Here is a 16,130-nt window from a genome sequence, read left to right as displayed (position 1 = left end):
AAATGAAGCAACCTCCCCCTCCCTAAGAAGTTAGCTCCTGCTTTTCTTTTAGCTAGAAAAATACAACAGTTCTTTTCTCAAAAGCAGCAACCTCCTTCACTAGCAGTTAACACAAGTTTCCACTTCTATAAGCTTGTGAAGCAAAGAGGAAAACCACATGTAAGTATTACACTCCAATAGATAGCAATAGACAAACACTCAATATTTTACTTCAAGGGGCTCATTGCAAGCTTCCTGCATGGCAGCTGCTTGGCTTTATGTAAGCAGAGTGGTTTTACAGATGGAAGAGTCAAGACCTCCAAGTTTATTTTTCTACCCTTGTTTCTGTAAGTAATATTATTTACCTTAATGAGTGTGTCCTTAGCCAGAGCAATGCCTAAGAAAACCCAACAATGGGAGGAATCTCAGAATAATTGTAGAGAAGGGACTGCTTTTTAAAAGCTTGCCTGGTTTCAAACATTAACTCCTAAGAAATGCAGGAAGTTGAACCAGTCTTTTATGTTAGAGATGCAAAACAGCCTGTAAAAGAAAAAAACTAAACCCACTGCAGCTAAATTAAGTTACCTGCACATACCTAAAGTGCACAAGAGCCTCCAAGCAGGTTTAAGGAACCCTCCACTGGAGGCCATGAGGCCTTTTGTCTACAATGAGTGTTTAAATACTGCTTGTAACTCACCATTAGAAAACCAAATCCCACAGCCAAAACCCCTGTACTTACACTAACACATGGGAAAAAGGCCTCCTATTTCTCTCTAGCAGAGACAGCACAGGTTAGCAACAGCTCTCCTGGATGTTCCTCCCAAGAAGACCTACTAAATTAACTTTTCCCCTCAAATTAGTAGCAGGCTTATTTGCTGGAAAATCAGCTTTACAAGGTACATCTGCTGCTGCTGCTTGCCACTCAGCTCTGAGGCTGAGCTAGGCAATGGGTTGCAACCAGGTGCAAATCAAGCCTCAGTCTCCAGCTTTCTAGCACTTCTATTTTTAATTCTCACATCTGTCCTGGAGCTGTTAAATGATTATGTTAAATGTCAGTGCATTCTGAAGTCTCCCTCCTAGCCCACCCTTATTTTTAAAACAGGAAAATAGTGGGTCTGCCTCAACTCAGGTACCTGGGATGTTTCTCACTTCTATTAGCAGTTCTTTCTTACTTTGTCCACCTACTGCATGAGTTTAGGCAGGAGCAGATGTCTCCTAATTTCTCCTGTGACAGAAAATCCAGAAAAAGTTTAAATTTTATGGGTTTTACTATTCTTAAAGGAAGGCAGGTACTGAAGTCTCTTGGGTTGATGGTGTATTAAAGAGCCTCTGTGTTACTTAGCATCTGCTCAGCACATGGTTCTGTGAGCAAGAAGTCTTTTTTCATTAGGGCTGTTAGCCAAGCCTTTCTTTTTGTATTACATTCTCAAATGAGATTTGCATACCAACAGTGGATCTTTAGGAGTATGCTGTACAAATAACTGGAGACAGAATCACAGAGTCACAGAATGTTAGGGCTTGGAAGGGACCTCAAAAAATCATCCCGTCAAACATCCCTGCCAGCAGCATCACCTAGGGCAGGTCACACATGAACACATCCAGGTGGGTTTGGAATGTCTCCAGAGAAGGACACTCTACAACCTCTCTGGGCAGCCTGCTTCAGGGCTCTGGCACCCTCACAGGGAAAAAGTTTCTTCTTATGTTTGTGTGGAACCTCCTCTGCTCCAGCTTGCACCCACTGCGCCTTGTCCTATCATTGGACATCCCTGAGCAGGGCCTGGCTCCATTCTCCCCACACTGCCCTCCACATCTTTATAAACATGAATGAGGTCACCCCTCAGGCTCCTCTGCTCCAAGCTCAAGAGCCCCAGCTCCCTCAGCCTTTCCTCAGCAGGGAGATGCTCCACTGCCTTCAGCGTCTTTGTGTCTCTGTCCTGGACTCTCACATAGTTCCCTGAGGTCCTTCTTGACCTGCAGGACCCAGAACTGGACACAATAGTCCACATGTGGCCTCACCAGGGCAGAGTAGAGGGGGAGGAGAACCTCTCTGGACCTGCTCACCACACCCCTTCTAATCCACTCCAGGATGCCAGTGACCTCCTTGGCCATAAGGGCACTTTGCTGGCTGATGGCAATGACATTGTTGAAGGAATACTGTTGCCTGCCTATTACCTCCTAATTGCACAACCAAACAGACTTCTCCAAACGATGAAATGACACCTCCCAGTCTGCCACAGGCCATTTCAGCACTCCTAGAAACAAAAAAAGAAAGAAGTGCTGCTCTCCGGGTGCTTTGTGATTGAGCCCCAAAATGTGGAAGTGAGCTGACATTCCTGTTTTGTGGCAAAACTGGCAAATGAAAGTGAAAACTTGGCATCATTACCCAAGACCACGGAGCTGATGCCATCGGTTCTGATCTGATCAGCAGATGGGCATTTTTGACTAGACACTTTTTCTTCCAGGAGTAAAACTGATAATAATAGAGAGGTAAAAGTTCTGAGATCAAAACAGTCCAGGTGATGATTTCTTCTCTTTTATCTCTGAGAGATTTATGTGTATAGAAAGACTTTTATCTTGCCAATTTGAAGAGGAAACCTCTCACATTAAAACAGCACTCCTATTTTTTTTTCCTATCTTCATAGTATCATAGTATCATTCAGGGTTGGAAGGGACCACAAGGATCATCTAGTTCCAACCCCCCTGCCATGGGCAGGGACATCCCACACTAGATCAGGCTGGCCAGAGCCTCATCCAGCCTGGTCTTAAAACACCTCCAGGGACAGGCCCTCAACCACCTCCCTGGACAACCCATTCCAGGGTTTCACCACTCTCATGGTGAAGAACCCCCTCCTCACATCTAGCCTGAATCTCCCCACCTCCTGCTTCATTCCATTCCCCCTAGTCCTATCACTTGACAGGTTGTGCTAAAAATAGTTGATTACTGCTTCTGATTGATCACTAGTATCTGGTTATTAGTGAAATATGTATGATTAGTAGTGAAAAACTCAGACAAAATATAGTTATGAAATACCATAACTTGCCTTATTTAGAGGCAGACTGTCAAGGCCTTGCAGTCAGATGTCTGGCCTTGTAAGGGGGTGTGTGATGGGAGCCAAATAAAGTCAGTCCCTTGGTTTCTCCCTGGGCCCTGGCCAGGCTCTGGGGAGAAACCAAGAGGAGGGTGAAGTCAGAAGTTTCCACGTTTAGAATCATGTAAAGTTCTTTATTCAATAATATCAAAGCTGGTCCCTCTTGCATTGGTTTTTGGAAGTCTCACCCCCTGAGTGGATGCATTGCACAGGACCTCCCAGTGGCCAGTGTTAGCCTAGATGACTTTAAAGGTCACTTCCAACTCAAACTATTCTATGACTGTGTAAGTTAGAGCCTGTTCTGATAAATAGTGCTGAAAACCCTGTTTGTGTAACATAAAAAGGCTGACATTAAATGTATTGATGGATTTCATGTAAGGTTTGCCCAGTCAGCAGCTTTTACAAGGCAAATAGAGAACTGGGACACAAAGTTCCCCCCCAGTCTGAGTGGAACATATGGGGTCAAAGTCCAAAGTCAGAGCCTGAATCAAACATATAACTGAGTCTGGGAGAACTACCCCTCTACCTTTGGTACTAGTCAGTGTAAAGTATATTCTCTTCACAAGGCTTCTCCTGTGGTAGAAGAAACAGAAAGTGTTTGCCCCTGAAAATAAGCTCTGGTCCTCCTACCACTGCAGTGAAACAAATTAACACAGAATAAACTGTGAACACAACCTGCTCAGACCCTTCTGTCGGAACTGGAGAGAAGGGGAAGAGAATGGGAGGCGCAGAGAAAGATTTATGTTGTTGCCACACTGTCAAAAGACCGCTTTGGCTTTTCTTATCTTTTGAGCATTTTGCAAAGTTTGAGCTGTTCTGATTTGCTGTCTCCAGAACCTGGCTGTATTGCCTGGGTCCCACTCACCTCCTGGTAGAGATTGGGGCTTGCTTGAGGCTGCCTGGGGGGCTGCAAGGAGCTGAACTGAACAGGTCAAGACCTCAAGTGTCTTCTTGTTGGATCAGGTGATCGTGAGCTCAAGAGACCCAAGACTTGCAGAGAAGCAGCTGAAGGGCAAACAGGATCCCTACAGCACCTAAAACACCACTAGCTGCTTTTGGTTAGAAGCTGAATGACTCCTCATGAGTTACAGGAAACAGGACATAAAAGAGCCACGGGCTGTGTCTCTTCATTGGCTTCAGACAGCAGTTTACACAGACATCAGATGAAACAAACCAAATCTCAAACGTTTGTTTGTTTGTTTGTTTGTTTGTTTGTTTTTAAAGGTTTTTGGTTTTCCTTCAAATCCTCTGTGCCTTTGTGACTTAAGAGCCCTACATTAATTTATTTTTACTATACCCAGTGATTCTAAGTAATTTTGGTGTTTAAAAAAGAGAAAATTATTTCAACACCACCTTCCTGGAGATCTGTGAGAAGTCTGTATGCAGAACAAAGAAATCCAAGTTTGTCAGTTCTACTTAAGTGATTCAAAGAGCTCTTTTTGACTCTTCTTCTCCCTTCATAGCTCTTCCTTGTCATGATCCTATGAAAAGGTGGGCATTTCATTCTTCTGAGAAAACTAACCACTTCTGGGATGGCCTTTGGGACATGATTTCCTTGCAAAGAGCAACAGGAAGCAAGACTGTGGGAAGGCAGGGCAGGTACTGAGCGTGTTTACATTGACTGAAAACCCCACGTGGATGTGTATGGGCATATGCAAGCTTGTACTCTGGAAAAATGAAGTAGACTCTAAGTGGGTTATGGATCAGAACACACTAAAAGATGACAGCTCTTCAGGCAGATGAGCTGTATATGAAGCACTCAGTTTTGGTGCTGCCATTTCTCAGTGATTCACATAAAAGAGGAAGTGACTTTGGCATTTCATCAATACCTTAAATGAGGGAAGTGGAGTGAAGCTTGCTGTAGCAGCAGGACCCCTTATTAGAAAGAACATAACCTATTCTTATTCATAAAGATGATCTAAAGGGCAGGGACTGCTTATTCTGATGATGTGAATGATAAAAAGTCAATTTCAGGGATTGAAGTTTAGTGCTGAGGTGGGTGAAGAAGTTCTTGCGTGGGGTCATACACCACTGGCTTGTGTGAGGACTGTGTACCTTCCCCAAACTTTCCCTAAGCCTCCAGGCTACAGTCTTTTGGCCTGTTTGTTTTTAAACTGCTGATAAGGACAGCAGTGACCTGTTGCTTGCTCTTCAGTAAAAGATGTAGCTGTTTGTTGTGTGTAGCTGGCCAGCAGGTATGTCAGCAAGTATGAAATACACTGTCCTGAGATTATTATACATTCTCCTAAGATGTATGACCCTTGGCTCTGGTGCTTCTTCTCATTTCCTCTGTGCTTTCCTCATAGTTTGTTAAGTCTTTGGGAAATATATCTCACTTCTGTCCGGCAGCTGAATAGCTCCTAGCACAGTTTAGTTCTGCCTTTTACATAGATTCATAGATTCATAGAATGGTTGAGGTTGGAAGGGCCATTAAAGATCATCTTGTTCCAACCTCCCTGCTATAGGCAGGGACACCTCTCACTAGCCTCATCCAACCTGGCCTTGAACACTTCCAGGGAGGGGACATCCCCAGCCTCCCTGGACAACCTCTTCCAGTGTCTTACCACCCTCACTGTAAAGAATTTCTTCCTAATAGCCAGTCTAAATCTGTCCTCCTCAATCCATTCCCTCTTGTCCTGTCACTACAAACCCTTCTCAAAAATCCCTTGCTGGATTTCTTGTAGGCCCCCTTCAGGTACTGGAAGGTGGCTCTAAGGTCTGACCTTGTTATGACTGGAGAATAAGCTACTACCTTTCCCAGCTCTCACAATGGCCAGCAATCTGGTATGTGTTACATTGTCCCAGGTCAGCACTCACCATCCATACTAATAGCTTGTTCTGGCTGTGGGTATCGATCACCGAGCAAGAAGGTGATGTGTTGCAAATGCACAGGGCCGATGCTGATGTATTCAGAAGGTATTCACCTGGCTAATGGGCTGCATCTCCAAGTGTATCTGTCTTTCAATCATTTCTCTACTTCCTACAAGACTACATGTTTCCCTCAGGAGTCATCAGAACCTTCTGCTTCTCCATTTGCAGGGCTGACAGGATCTCCCTCTGCCTTGCCACAGAGGGGAGGGCACCTTCACTCTGAAGGTTTAAAAAGGGACCCTCAAAGCTGTAGGAGATACTGTGACACATTATCCCAAGGAAAGACGACGAAAGATTTGCCACTGAACTAAGTATGAAGGTGAGTAAGACTCTTTGTGTGTGCGGGGAACATTCAGTTTGCAATTTATGCTTTTTCATGTGAGTAGAGTATTCAGGAACTGCAGGGAGGGCTTCATAATTTTAACTCAGAAATGACCTGTGAGAAATAGACACAGTGATATCAGGGCATGTCCAGTATTTGAAACAAGATGAATTGCACAATGTGCTCTCAAACCCAGGATGAAATAAACCCCTGTGAATCATAGAGGCTTTCTGTTGCCCATCTCTGTTACCAATAGATGAGTAGCAACATGGGCTGTGCGAGCAAACAGATGCACCTTATTTGCAGAGGATTCATGTTCCTTGGTTCCATTTGCATCTGCTGCAGAGGTGAACAGCTCCAACAACCAAAAACCCCTGTCTTGTGATCATGGTTGGTGCAAGCAGGTTGACCTTATTGCTCTCTACAAGTACCTGAAGGGAGGTTGTAGACAGGTGCATGTTGATCTCTTCTCCCAGGCAGCCAGCACCAGAACAAGAGGACACAGTCTCAGGCTGTGCCAGGGAGGTTAGGTTGGAGGTTAGGAAGAAGTTCTATACAGAGAGAGTGATTGCCCATTGGAATGGGCTGCCTGGGGAGGTGGTGGAGTCACTATCACTGGAGGTGTTCAGGAGGAGACTTGATGGGGTGCTTGGTGCCATGGTTTAGTTGTTTGGGTGGGTTGGATTGGTTGATGGGTTGGACATGATGATCTTGAAGGTCTCTTCCAAACTGGTCTGATCTATTCTATTCTATTCTATTCTACTCTACTCTACTCTACTCTATTCTATTCTATTCTATTCTTTCTATTCTAAAATGAAAGTAGGATGCTGATCTTAAGAACTTTCTTTTCTTGAGGAAGCAGTGATCTGCTCTCCTGGTTGGTTGGCTTGATTGTTTGGACTGGCAAGTTCCCTGCATTTGCTTGTTTCAGCTCTGTGATTCGAGGTTTGGTAAAGCCAGGATACATTTTGTATCATTTACCTCCCTTAGTTTGTACATTATTCTCATTTCTAAAGGATATAATGCCCTTGTAAATAGGAGCATGAAAGTTCCTTACCTCCATAAGCTGGTGCCCCAGCGTAAGAGGGACATGGAGCTGCTGAAGCAGGTACAGAGGAGGCCATGAAGATCATCAGAGGGCTGGAGAACCTCCCCTATGGAGACAGGCTGAGGGAATTGGGGCTGTTCAGCCTGGAGAAGAGAAGGCTCTGGGGAAGCCTTAGAGCTGCCTTCCAATACCTGAAAGGGACCTACGAGAAAGCTGGGGATGGACTTTTACAAAGGTTTGGAGTGCTAGGATGAGGGGCAATGGCTTTAAGCTTGAAGAGGGTAGATTCAGACTGGGTGCTAGGAGGAAATTCTTTCCAGTGAGGGTGGTGAGACACTGGAACAAGTTGCCCAAGGAAGTCATGGTTGCCCCCTCACTGGAGGTGTTCAAGGCCAGGTAGGATGAGGCCTTGAGCAACCTGGGCTAGTGGAAGGTGTCCCTGCCCATGGCAGAGGGTTAGAACTAGATGATCTTCAACGTCCCTTCCAAACTCAACCAATCTATCAATCTATGAATCTATGACAGTTGTTCTCAGCAGCATTCTTTATAATGACTATGACAATCAAGTCTGTCTGATTTAACGTTCATCCTCCCATAGGATCACTCTGTATTGGAGCTAAAATAGCCATTGACCAAGAGGAGGTTTGGCAGTAAGGCAGGGAGAAAGGAGCTACTGGAAATACCCTCACATTCAGAGCTGAAATTAAGGAGATCTGCCAATCTGAAAGGCTTTTCCTGTACCTTGGTGTTTTCTGTCATGCACAGGGGCTGTGCAAAGTGGCAGCATCTGCAATGGCTCTGTTCCTGACAGTGTCCTTCATATCTTTCTGCTGGAGTGCACCTCAGGTAAACTGCTCCCTTAGGCTGAAAGTGCAGCATACATGAATGTGACAGGTTGGTGAGGTTTAAGTTATTTTTACTAGTTAGGAAGGGCACACAGCACTGACATGCATCTTTCCTCTTTTCTGACATGAAGGCTGATTTCCAAAGGAGAAACTGGACTCCTCAGGCTATGCTGTATTTGAAGGGTGCACGTAAGTCCCAAGCTCCTTCTGTTTTGAAGAGCTGACTTTTTCTACCACTGCCCTATTCCTCATCTGCTTAGCTCCACACAAACAGTAAATCCTTGAGGATGCTGTGGAGCTCTAAGTGCCGAGGCCTGCAGGACTGTGCTAAGCAGTTATTTCTTGTCTCTGAAATGGTGGTATTGCTGGTTAGTTAGTTAGTTAGTTAGTTAGTTAGTTAGTTATTAACTTATTTATTTATAAGAAATCAAAGAGAGCAAGTTCAGCACCTTGAGTATGCTGGAACACTGCAACAGGTTGACCAGGGAGGTAATTGAGGCCCCGTCCTTGGAAATACTGAAGGTGAGGCTGGACAAGGCTCTGAGCAAGCTGTTCTAGTGGAGGATGTCCCTGCTGACTGCAGGGGGGTTGGACTGGATGACCTTTGGAGGTCCCTTCCAACCTAGGAGTATTCTACAACTCTGCAATAATAACACACTCAACCCCCCTGGCTCCAAATAGCTCTTGAGTGTGATTGAAAGAAGTTCTGGTGGCGTTTGTTTGTTTAATGCTTCAAAGTAAATCATGCACTGTGGTACTTCTGTGCTGATCTGGGGGTACATAGGAAGTAATGCCGTTTGATTTTTTTGTTGTTTCTTTGTTCCACTCCCATTTTAAAACAGAATTGTCCCTTTAAAATGTAAGACTTAATAGTCCATCAAAAAGATTGAAGGCTTTTGACCATACAGCAGTCATGAAGAGTGAGGGATGGACAGTGAATTCTTCCCTCGTTCAGTTGCTACAGCAGGTCAATAAAAATGCCAAGTGCTGAAACACCAATTGTGTGGAATAAAGTATGGATTGTGGTTTTGGGGTCAGGGGGGGATGTTGCTCATTTGGAAAGACCCTGGGATGGATTTGTGTATTCTGTCTTTCTTATGTTTGTAAAAGTATTGCTTTAATTTTGTATTTTGCAAAGCAGGGGATTGTAAAGTAGCAATCTCCAAAGATTTGGGAGGTTCTTTTCACCCTTTTTCACTGCTTTTGCAGAGGGACGTCGATTCATCTCTGATGAGAGCCAGCAAAAGAATCTGTATGGCAGGATGCAGCTTGGTGAGTTCATGTGCACAGCTGGGCAGAACACATCAGTCTGTCCTCAGTCTGTGGGAGAAATCTGTGGAAACTGGAGGTGATTTGGTTTCTGTAATTGTATTCAAGGAAGTGTCCCTGCGCGCGGCAGTGGATTTGGGGCTAGATGATCTTCAAGGTCCCTTCCAACCCAACCCAAACCATTCTGTGAAGCTAAGACTTCTTTATGATCTTGTCTCTGACATGACATGTTTGTTGAGACTGCTCTGAAACTTGGGGGTGCCAGCTGATGACAAACTCCCCATGAGCCATCAATGGTCACTGGCAGCCCAAAGAGCAGCTGTGTGCTGGGCTGCATCCAAAGCAGGGAAAGCAGCAGCACAGGGAGGGGATTCTGCCCCTGCTCTGTTGAGACCCCCACCTAGAGCATTGTATCCAGTTTTGGTGCCCCCAGCAAAGGAGGGACATGGAGCTGCTGGAGCAGGTCCAGATGAGGCCATGAAAATGATCAGAGGGCTGGAGAACCTCCCCTGTGGGGACAAGATGGGAGAGTTGGGAATGTTCAACCTGGAGAACAGAAGGCCCAGGGACACCTTAGAGCAGCCTTCCAGTTCCTGGAGGGAGCTGCAAGAAAGCCTGGAAGGGACTTTTGACAAGGAGTTGTAGTGAAAGAATGAGAGGGAATGGATGCCCCCTCCCTGGAGGTGTTCAAAGCCAGGTTGGATGAGGCCTTGAGCAACCTGGCCTAGTGGAAGGTGTCCCTGCCTATGGCAGGGGGCTGGATGATCTTTAAGGTCCCTCCAACCTGAACCATTCTATCAGTCTATGAATCTATTAATCCATGCTGGAGAACGTTTCTGGAGGAAACAGAATGCTGTAGCAAAGGAAGGAACAGGTGCAAAAATAAAATGTTCTTCTTTACCTTCTAAGGGACTTCAGAATAGCCTCCTTTTGGAAAGTGGTGTTAGACCTTTACCAGGCTGGTTTGAGCAAACAATGTTAGGAAGATAAAGGGGATAACAATGTCTTTTTCTCTTTGGGTCTCCAGTTACAGAGATAAAAAAAGAACAAAATAAGTAAATGCCAGCAGACGCTAACAAACCATGCACCTCTGCTTTTCTGCTTCCAGAAACACGCAGCCAAAACACAAATCCTTTCTCTCTTCCTGAAGCTGCAGCGCTCATCCTTAGCTCCTTATGGAAGGCACAAGAAGAAGGTAAATGCATGTTTTGTCTTACCCTGTGTTTGTTATCAGTATTTCAGTTACAAACAGTGTAGTAAATTGATCTGAAAGTCCTGGATCTGAAAGAGGGATCATTCCACAGAGTGGAATGAAATATGATACATATCTCCTCTCATATATGTATTATAGATATTAGAGTGAGCATTTACACAGACTAGAACATAAAGGAGATAAATGGTAGTAGGTGAACTGTTATATGATCTGATTTTAGTTTGGTTTTCAGATTCTTAGTGGTTTAGATTTAAGGGAATGGCTTTTTTGAACAGAATTTTCAAACCTCAATTTTCAGGACTCTGCTGGGGCTCCCTTTGCTGCAGAATATTGTTTGCTTGTGAGATCCTCTGTTGCCTTTATTTCCTGGTGGAAAGGTTGAAAAGAATCCTAAAAAGCCCCAGGAAAGGAACTGTAGGGTCACATGTGGCTCCTGAGAGCTCTGTGCCTTGCACAGCTGACAAAGGGTCCAAATGACATTTAGAGGCAGAGTCCTGAAAGCCTCAAAAATCCCTTCATTCAAGTGTTCCCAGCCTTCCAGTGATAATATCTAACCCTCCCATCTCCCTCCTCACTACCTGCTTCCTCAGCACCTGCTACATGCTTCCACTTCTCATTCCAGAACCTCAGAACCCATATTTCCCATAGTATCATAGTATCAGTCAGGGTTGGAAGGGACCACAAGGATTGTCTAGTTCCAACCCCCCTGCCATGGGCAGGGACACCTCACACTAGATCAGGCTGGCCAGAGCCTCATCCAGCCTGGGCTTAAACACCTCCAGGGATGGGGCCTCAACCACCTCCCTGGACAACCATTCCAGGGCTTCACCACTCTCATGGTGAAGAACCTCCTCCTCACAGCCAGCCTGAATCTCCCCACCTCCAGCTTCATTCCATTCCCCCTAGTCCTATCACTGCCTGAGATCCTGAGAAGTCCCTCCCCAGCCTTCTTGTAGACCCCCTTCAGATCCCCTGCAAAACCCAGCTCCTGAGTCAGGCTTAAATAACCTGTGTTGGCTGCTTCCTTTACACATCTTGCACCTCCTTAGATGAGAAGCCCTATCTTCCCCAGCTCCCTCACCCTGCTGTGCTTCTTCTTAGACCACCTTTCCTACACAGCCATTATCCTGAGCATCATCTGCTGCATACATCTCAGCTTACCAGGCTCAGACCCTAAAGTCTATGCTGTCCATGTGTTCTGTCTTTGTTCCTGTCCCTTCTTCAGGTGCACAGACTGTTTCAGAGCTGGGAGCAGGGAGTCTATGCAAAAAAATGGTGCTCCTCTAGACACAGTTTCTATCTTTCCTCTTCAGCAAACAGGGGAAATCCTGCATTTAAAATGAGGGAAATTATGATTATTTCTTCAGACACCTGCATCTCTTAGCTAGGCAGTCCCCTTGCCCCAGGCCTGTGTCTGAGCCACACCTCTCTCCTGAAAACTTTGTCTGACTGAACTTGCCTTTATCTACAGCTCATCTCCCCCCATTGTGTCTTGTCTTAACAGCTGACGAAGAGATCAGTGATCACCCTGGCTACTTGACAGACAAACTATCAAGCTGGTGAAATACCTCAAGGTTCTTTAACATTTGTATTGCCCTGAGATCATGCCTTGTGTATTTCCTCCATCCTCACTTCAGTTCCCAAGGCTGCTGTACATATGCCTTGCACAATTATGGATGCTTCAGAGTTATTAGAATGATTAAAGTTTGTTTGTTCAGGTAAGGGCAGTATTTGTTAAGTTCCTGCTTTGTTTAGACCAGTGTCTGTGTCCTACCCCCAACTTAAAAGACACTGTACCATCTTACCTGAAAAGATGATTAAAACTGGCTTTTAAAACAACTTCTTCATTAAACCCAATTTTTCAGTGGTCACTGGGAAACATTTTACCACCTCAGCTGTATATTGAAGCCTTTTCATTTCTGGTGAAGGTAAATTCCTTCACCACTTCACTGCTGTCTGTATCAGTTGCTGATGATCAATAAAGTCAGTCAGATATGAGACCAACCCAGCTATCTTTGACTGTAAAGCCAGTGATTATTTTTTGCAGGTTGTTTTTTATCTGTTACTTCAGGGAACAGGCAGCACCACTAAGTCACAGCTCATTGCTGCATCAGTTACCCACTTACCTGGACAAGCTGGAGGGTGGGCCCAGGTGAATCTCATGAGGTTCAACAAGAGCAAGTGCAGGGTCCTGCACCTGGGTCAGAATAGTTCTCATTATCAACCTGGGCCGGGGGATGAGGTCATAGAAAGCAGCCCTGTGGAAAAGGGCTTGGGAGTGCCGGTGGCTGAGAATTTGGATATGAAGCAGCAATGGGCACCTGCAGCCCAGAAGGCCAATGGCAGCCTGGGCTGCATCAAAAGCAGTGTGGCCAGAGATGGAGAGAGGTGATTCTGCCTCTCTGCTCTGCTGAGACCTCACCTGCAGTGCTGTGTCCAGCTCTGGAGTGCTCAGCATAGGAAGGACATGGACCTGATGGAGGAAGTCCAGAAGAGGGCCATGATGCTGATCAGGGGGCTGGAGCACTTCTGCTATGAGGACAGGCTGAGGGAGCTGGGGTTGTTCAGCCTGGAGAAGAGAAGGCCCTGGGGAGACCTAATAGCAGCCTTCCAGTAGCTGAAGGGGGCTACAAGAAGGCTGCAGAGGGACAGTTTGCAAAGGCCTGCAGTGATAGGATGAGGGGCAGTGGTTTGAAATGACAGGTTGCCCGAGGAGGCAGTTGAGGCCCCATCCCTGGAGATATTGAAGGTCAAGCTCACTGAGGCTCTGAGCAAGCTGATCTAGTATAGGATGTCCCAGCTGACTGCAGAGGTATCGGTCTAGAAGAACTTTGCAGGTCCCTTCCAACCCATTCTATGAGTTTAAACTCTGTACAGCCCTGCTGAGCAAGACCTGCCATGTAAAAGATTGCATGGGGATAGGACTTAGAGGATCAGGGCCTCATGAATGACTATAGCCTACAGCAACTGCTGCTGTCAGGATGCACAGTGACAGTGCTGTTGGAGCTAGTGGTGGTGTGCTAGCTACAAATCCTGTGTCATGCATGACAACAGGCACACAGAATGTTAATTGCATTGCTGTTGTGCTTTGTTGTTGGCCTGGTTTTTGACTTGCAGAACTGGAATTAGAGATAAATTAATGATCATTCCATGCTGATAAGGATATTTTTAACATTACTGGTGCAGTTTTGTGGTCTTACTGGAAAGCCCTCGGCAGCCACATGATCCTTGTGTCCCAGCAATGATGTTTTATTATTATAACCTTTAACCGTAGTCATGCTCTTCATCTTTTAATGCTGCTTTCCTCTGATCTTTCTCATGACATTGCTAATTAATTAATTTCACTGCCACTGCAATGTTGCTCCTCCTGGACACAAAGAAACACAGTTGAAGGAACAGAGGAATTCATTTCAGTCACGGAGCTATAGGCATTTTCAGTGTTGTTTATAATCTGTGTCATTTCATGGTGGAGCACAACAGGAGAAATCAGAATGTCCTTGTTTGCTCGTTTTTAAGGACTATATGCATCTTTCAATAGCAGCATATGTTGTGTGACAGAGGGATTCAGGATGGATTTCACAGATTCACAGATTGCATTGGGTTGGAAGGGACCCTCAAGGTCACCTTGTCCAACCCCCCTGCAGTCAGCAGAGACACCTCCAAATACATCAGGCTGCCCAGGGCCACACTGAGTCTCATCTTGAACGTCTCCAGGGCGGGTGACCTCAACCACCACCCTGGGCAACCTGTTGCAGTGTTCCAGCACCCCCATAGTGCAGAACTCAGTCCTAACATCCAATCCGAGTCTCCCCTTCTCTAATTTCAAACCATTGCCCCTTGTTCAGTACAGGCATTTGTAGACAGTACCTCTCCAGCCTTCTTGTAGGCCTCCTCACAGCATGGTTAGTTCTCTTCTAGAAGAATTGGAAGGATTAGAGTTAGTTATCTTTGAATGTTGTGACATTGCTCCTTGGCAGGGAATGGCATTACTGAAGGATATTTTGCCATTCTCTTTAGCCAAGTCACTTTAATTTCCTCCCAAAGCCATTTGTTGACAAAATTGGATGCTAAGACAAGAGGAAACCAATAAAAGAGACATACCAGAGAAATCAGAAAATAAATGGCCTGCTGTTTATTGTGGGTCTAAATGACTTCAGAAAGATGACTTCATTCCTCTCCAAAATTCAAATGCCCACTGCAGAAGATCTACAGGAAATGTTTTTTGCCACTGGATCAAGACACTTCTGTGTGTTGTAGAAAAAAATAACGTTGGAAAGTGTGTAAGCTTACAATAAACTGCATAAGGAAGAGGAAAGACCATTTTCTTTTCAGTGTATCTCTTTTGACCCTGCCAAGGTTGTTTGTTTTTTGTTTTGTCTGATGTTTTGGATCGCTGGCTTAAAGTTCATGTTAGTTTAGGAGAGGAGAAGGGGAAACAAATGAAGCAGGAATTCATTTGGGACACTCATAGTGGATCTGTCAGCATGGACTATGATTAATATTGATGATTATGTGGACAAAGGTATGATCTGCAGTGTGGGTAAGCTCCTGCAGGGATTGTTGCATTCTCTAGGTTTATTAAACTTGAGAAATCTCTTCTACCTCTGAAGGGCACAGAAGGATTGTGATTAAAACTACTGCCAAGGTGAAACAATGCTAGGTTTTCAAACAGTGTAGCTCAAGTGACATTTAAGGTTTCCCTAATTATATCACACTGACCTTAACACAAAGCTTGCCAAGTCTACAGGAGAAACTGTTGAATGGACAGAGAGACCTTGTCAGGGCAAGAGCAGTTAATTCAGTTCCTGTATTCTCCATGCTGCTTCTTTTTTCCTTCTGGCAATACCCCAAGGGAAAAGGGAGACTTGATATTTTGCCTGTCCCTTTCAGCTTCCTCATCCTCATCATATCTTTCATCCTCATCTTCATCGTCACTATGGTGAGGGGTGGAAGGCTGAGAGGCAGAAGGCGACGGTGGTACTGACGAAGGCCTGGGGTACCTGAAACCTTCCGTCTGGCAGAGAGAGAAGCAAGTTGTATTTGAGGTTATCAGAGTATTGTTCAGCTGGTTGTATCCAGTAGTTTATGGCTATCAGCACTCCAAAAGAAACCAGTGGTGGGGTATAAATTACACCTGTGCTGCACTCTAAAAGTAAACTTGAACACCCCATCAATCCTTCTCTGACAGTAAGTATATGCTTGTATGGCAGGAATCTTTAGCCTGTGCCTTAAGCAATATGCTGCCCTTCCAGCACTGCTTTTAGCCAAATGTGAACATCTGTACTGAGCCTTAAAACCATCAACAACATAACACAAAATTCCCCTCTCCTCTATAGTCAGAATATGCTTATTGAAATTGAGAATTCAGTCCAAAGTTTTAAAAGAGTTTTCTGGTTAGAATGTCAATATCTGCAAAACCAGAACCAAGCTAGGGGTTTTGATCTGAGCCTTCTTTCTCCTTCTTAGTTAAAAAAGGTTGAGTTGCTCTCTGGAG

At 45.1% G+C, this 16,130-nt stretch overlaps 2 protein-coding genes across 3 annotated transcripts in view; one reads left to right on the top strand and one right to left on the bottom strand.

The window, feature by feature from the left end:
• The first annotated feature begins 8,022 nt into the window (after positions 1-8,022).
• Positions 8,023-14,715, top strand: SPX (spexin hormone). 2 transcript variants are annotated; one of them, XR_010987752.1, is made up of 6 exons: positions 8,023-8,155; positions 8,286-8,343; positions 9,364-9,426; positions 10,532-10,618; positions 12,141-12,354; positions 14,681-14,715. XR_010987752.1 is itself a non-coding variant. In XM_068141674.1 (5 exons), the coding sequence occupies exons 1-5, from the start codon at positions 8,102-8,104 to the stop codon at positions 12,197-12,199; spliced, it is 321 nt and encodes a 106-aa protein (XP_067997775.1). In that variant the 5' UTR covers positions 8,023-8,101; the 3' UTR covers positions 12,200-12,503. The 2 variants fall into 2 exon arrangements, 1 of the variants encoding a protein (XP_067997775.1); XM_068141674.1 differs by lacking the exon at positions 14,681-14,715 and having other exon boundaries at positions 12,141-12,503.
• Positions 14,716-14,745: 30 nt separating this feature from the next.
• Positions 14,746-16,130, bottom strand: part of GYS2 (glycogen synthase 2) — a 40,911-nt gene continuing 39,526 nt past the window's right edge. Inside the window, exon 16 of the mRNA XM_068141968.1 lies at positions 14,746-15,650. Within this exon, the coding sequence (XP_067998069.1) occupies positions 15,435-15,650 (216 nt within the window). The 3' untranslated portion in view covers positions 14,746-15,434. The remainder of the gene's footprint in view (positions 15,651-16,130) is intronic.

This window comes from Melanerpes formicivorus, unplaced genomic scaffold, assembly GCF_026170545.1.
Source record: "Melanerpes formicivorus ecotype bairdi unplaced genomic scaffold, bMelFor1.0.p_v2 SCAF_8, whole genome shotgun sequence".
Classification (NCBI taxonomy): Eukaryota; Metazoa; Chordata; class Aves; order Piciformes; family Picidae; genus Melanerpes; species Melanerpes formicivorus.
The sequence above is the reverse complement of the archived record's forward strand: the minus strand, read 5'-3'. Positions and strand labels throughout refer to the sequence as shown.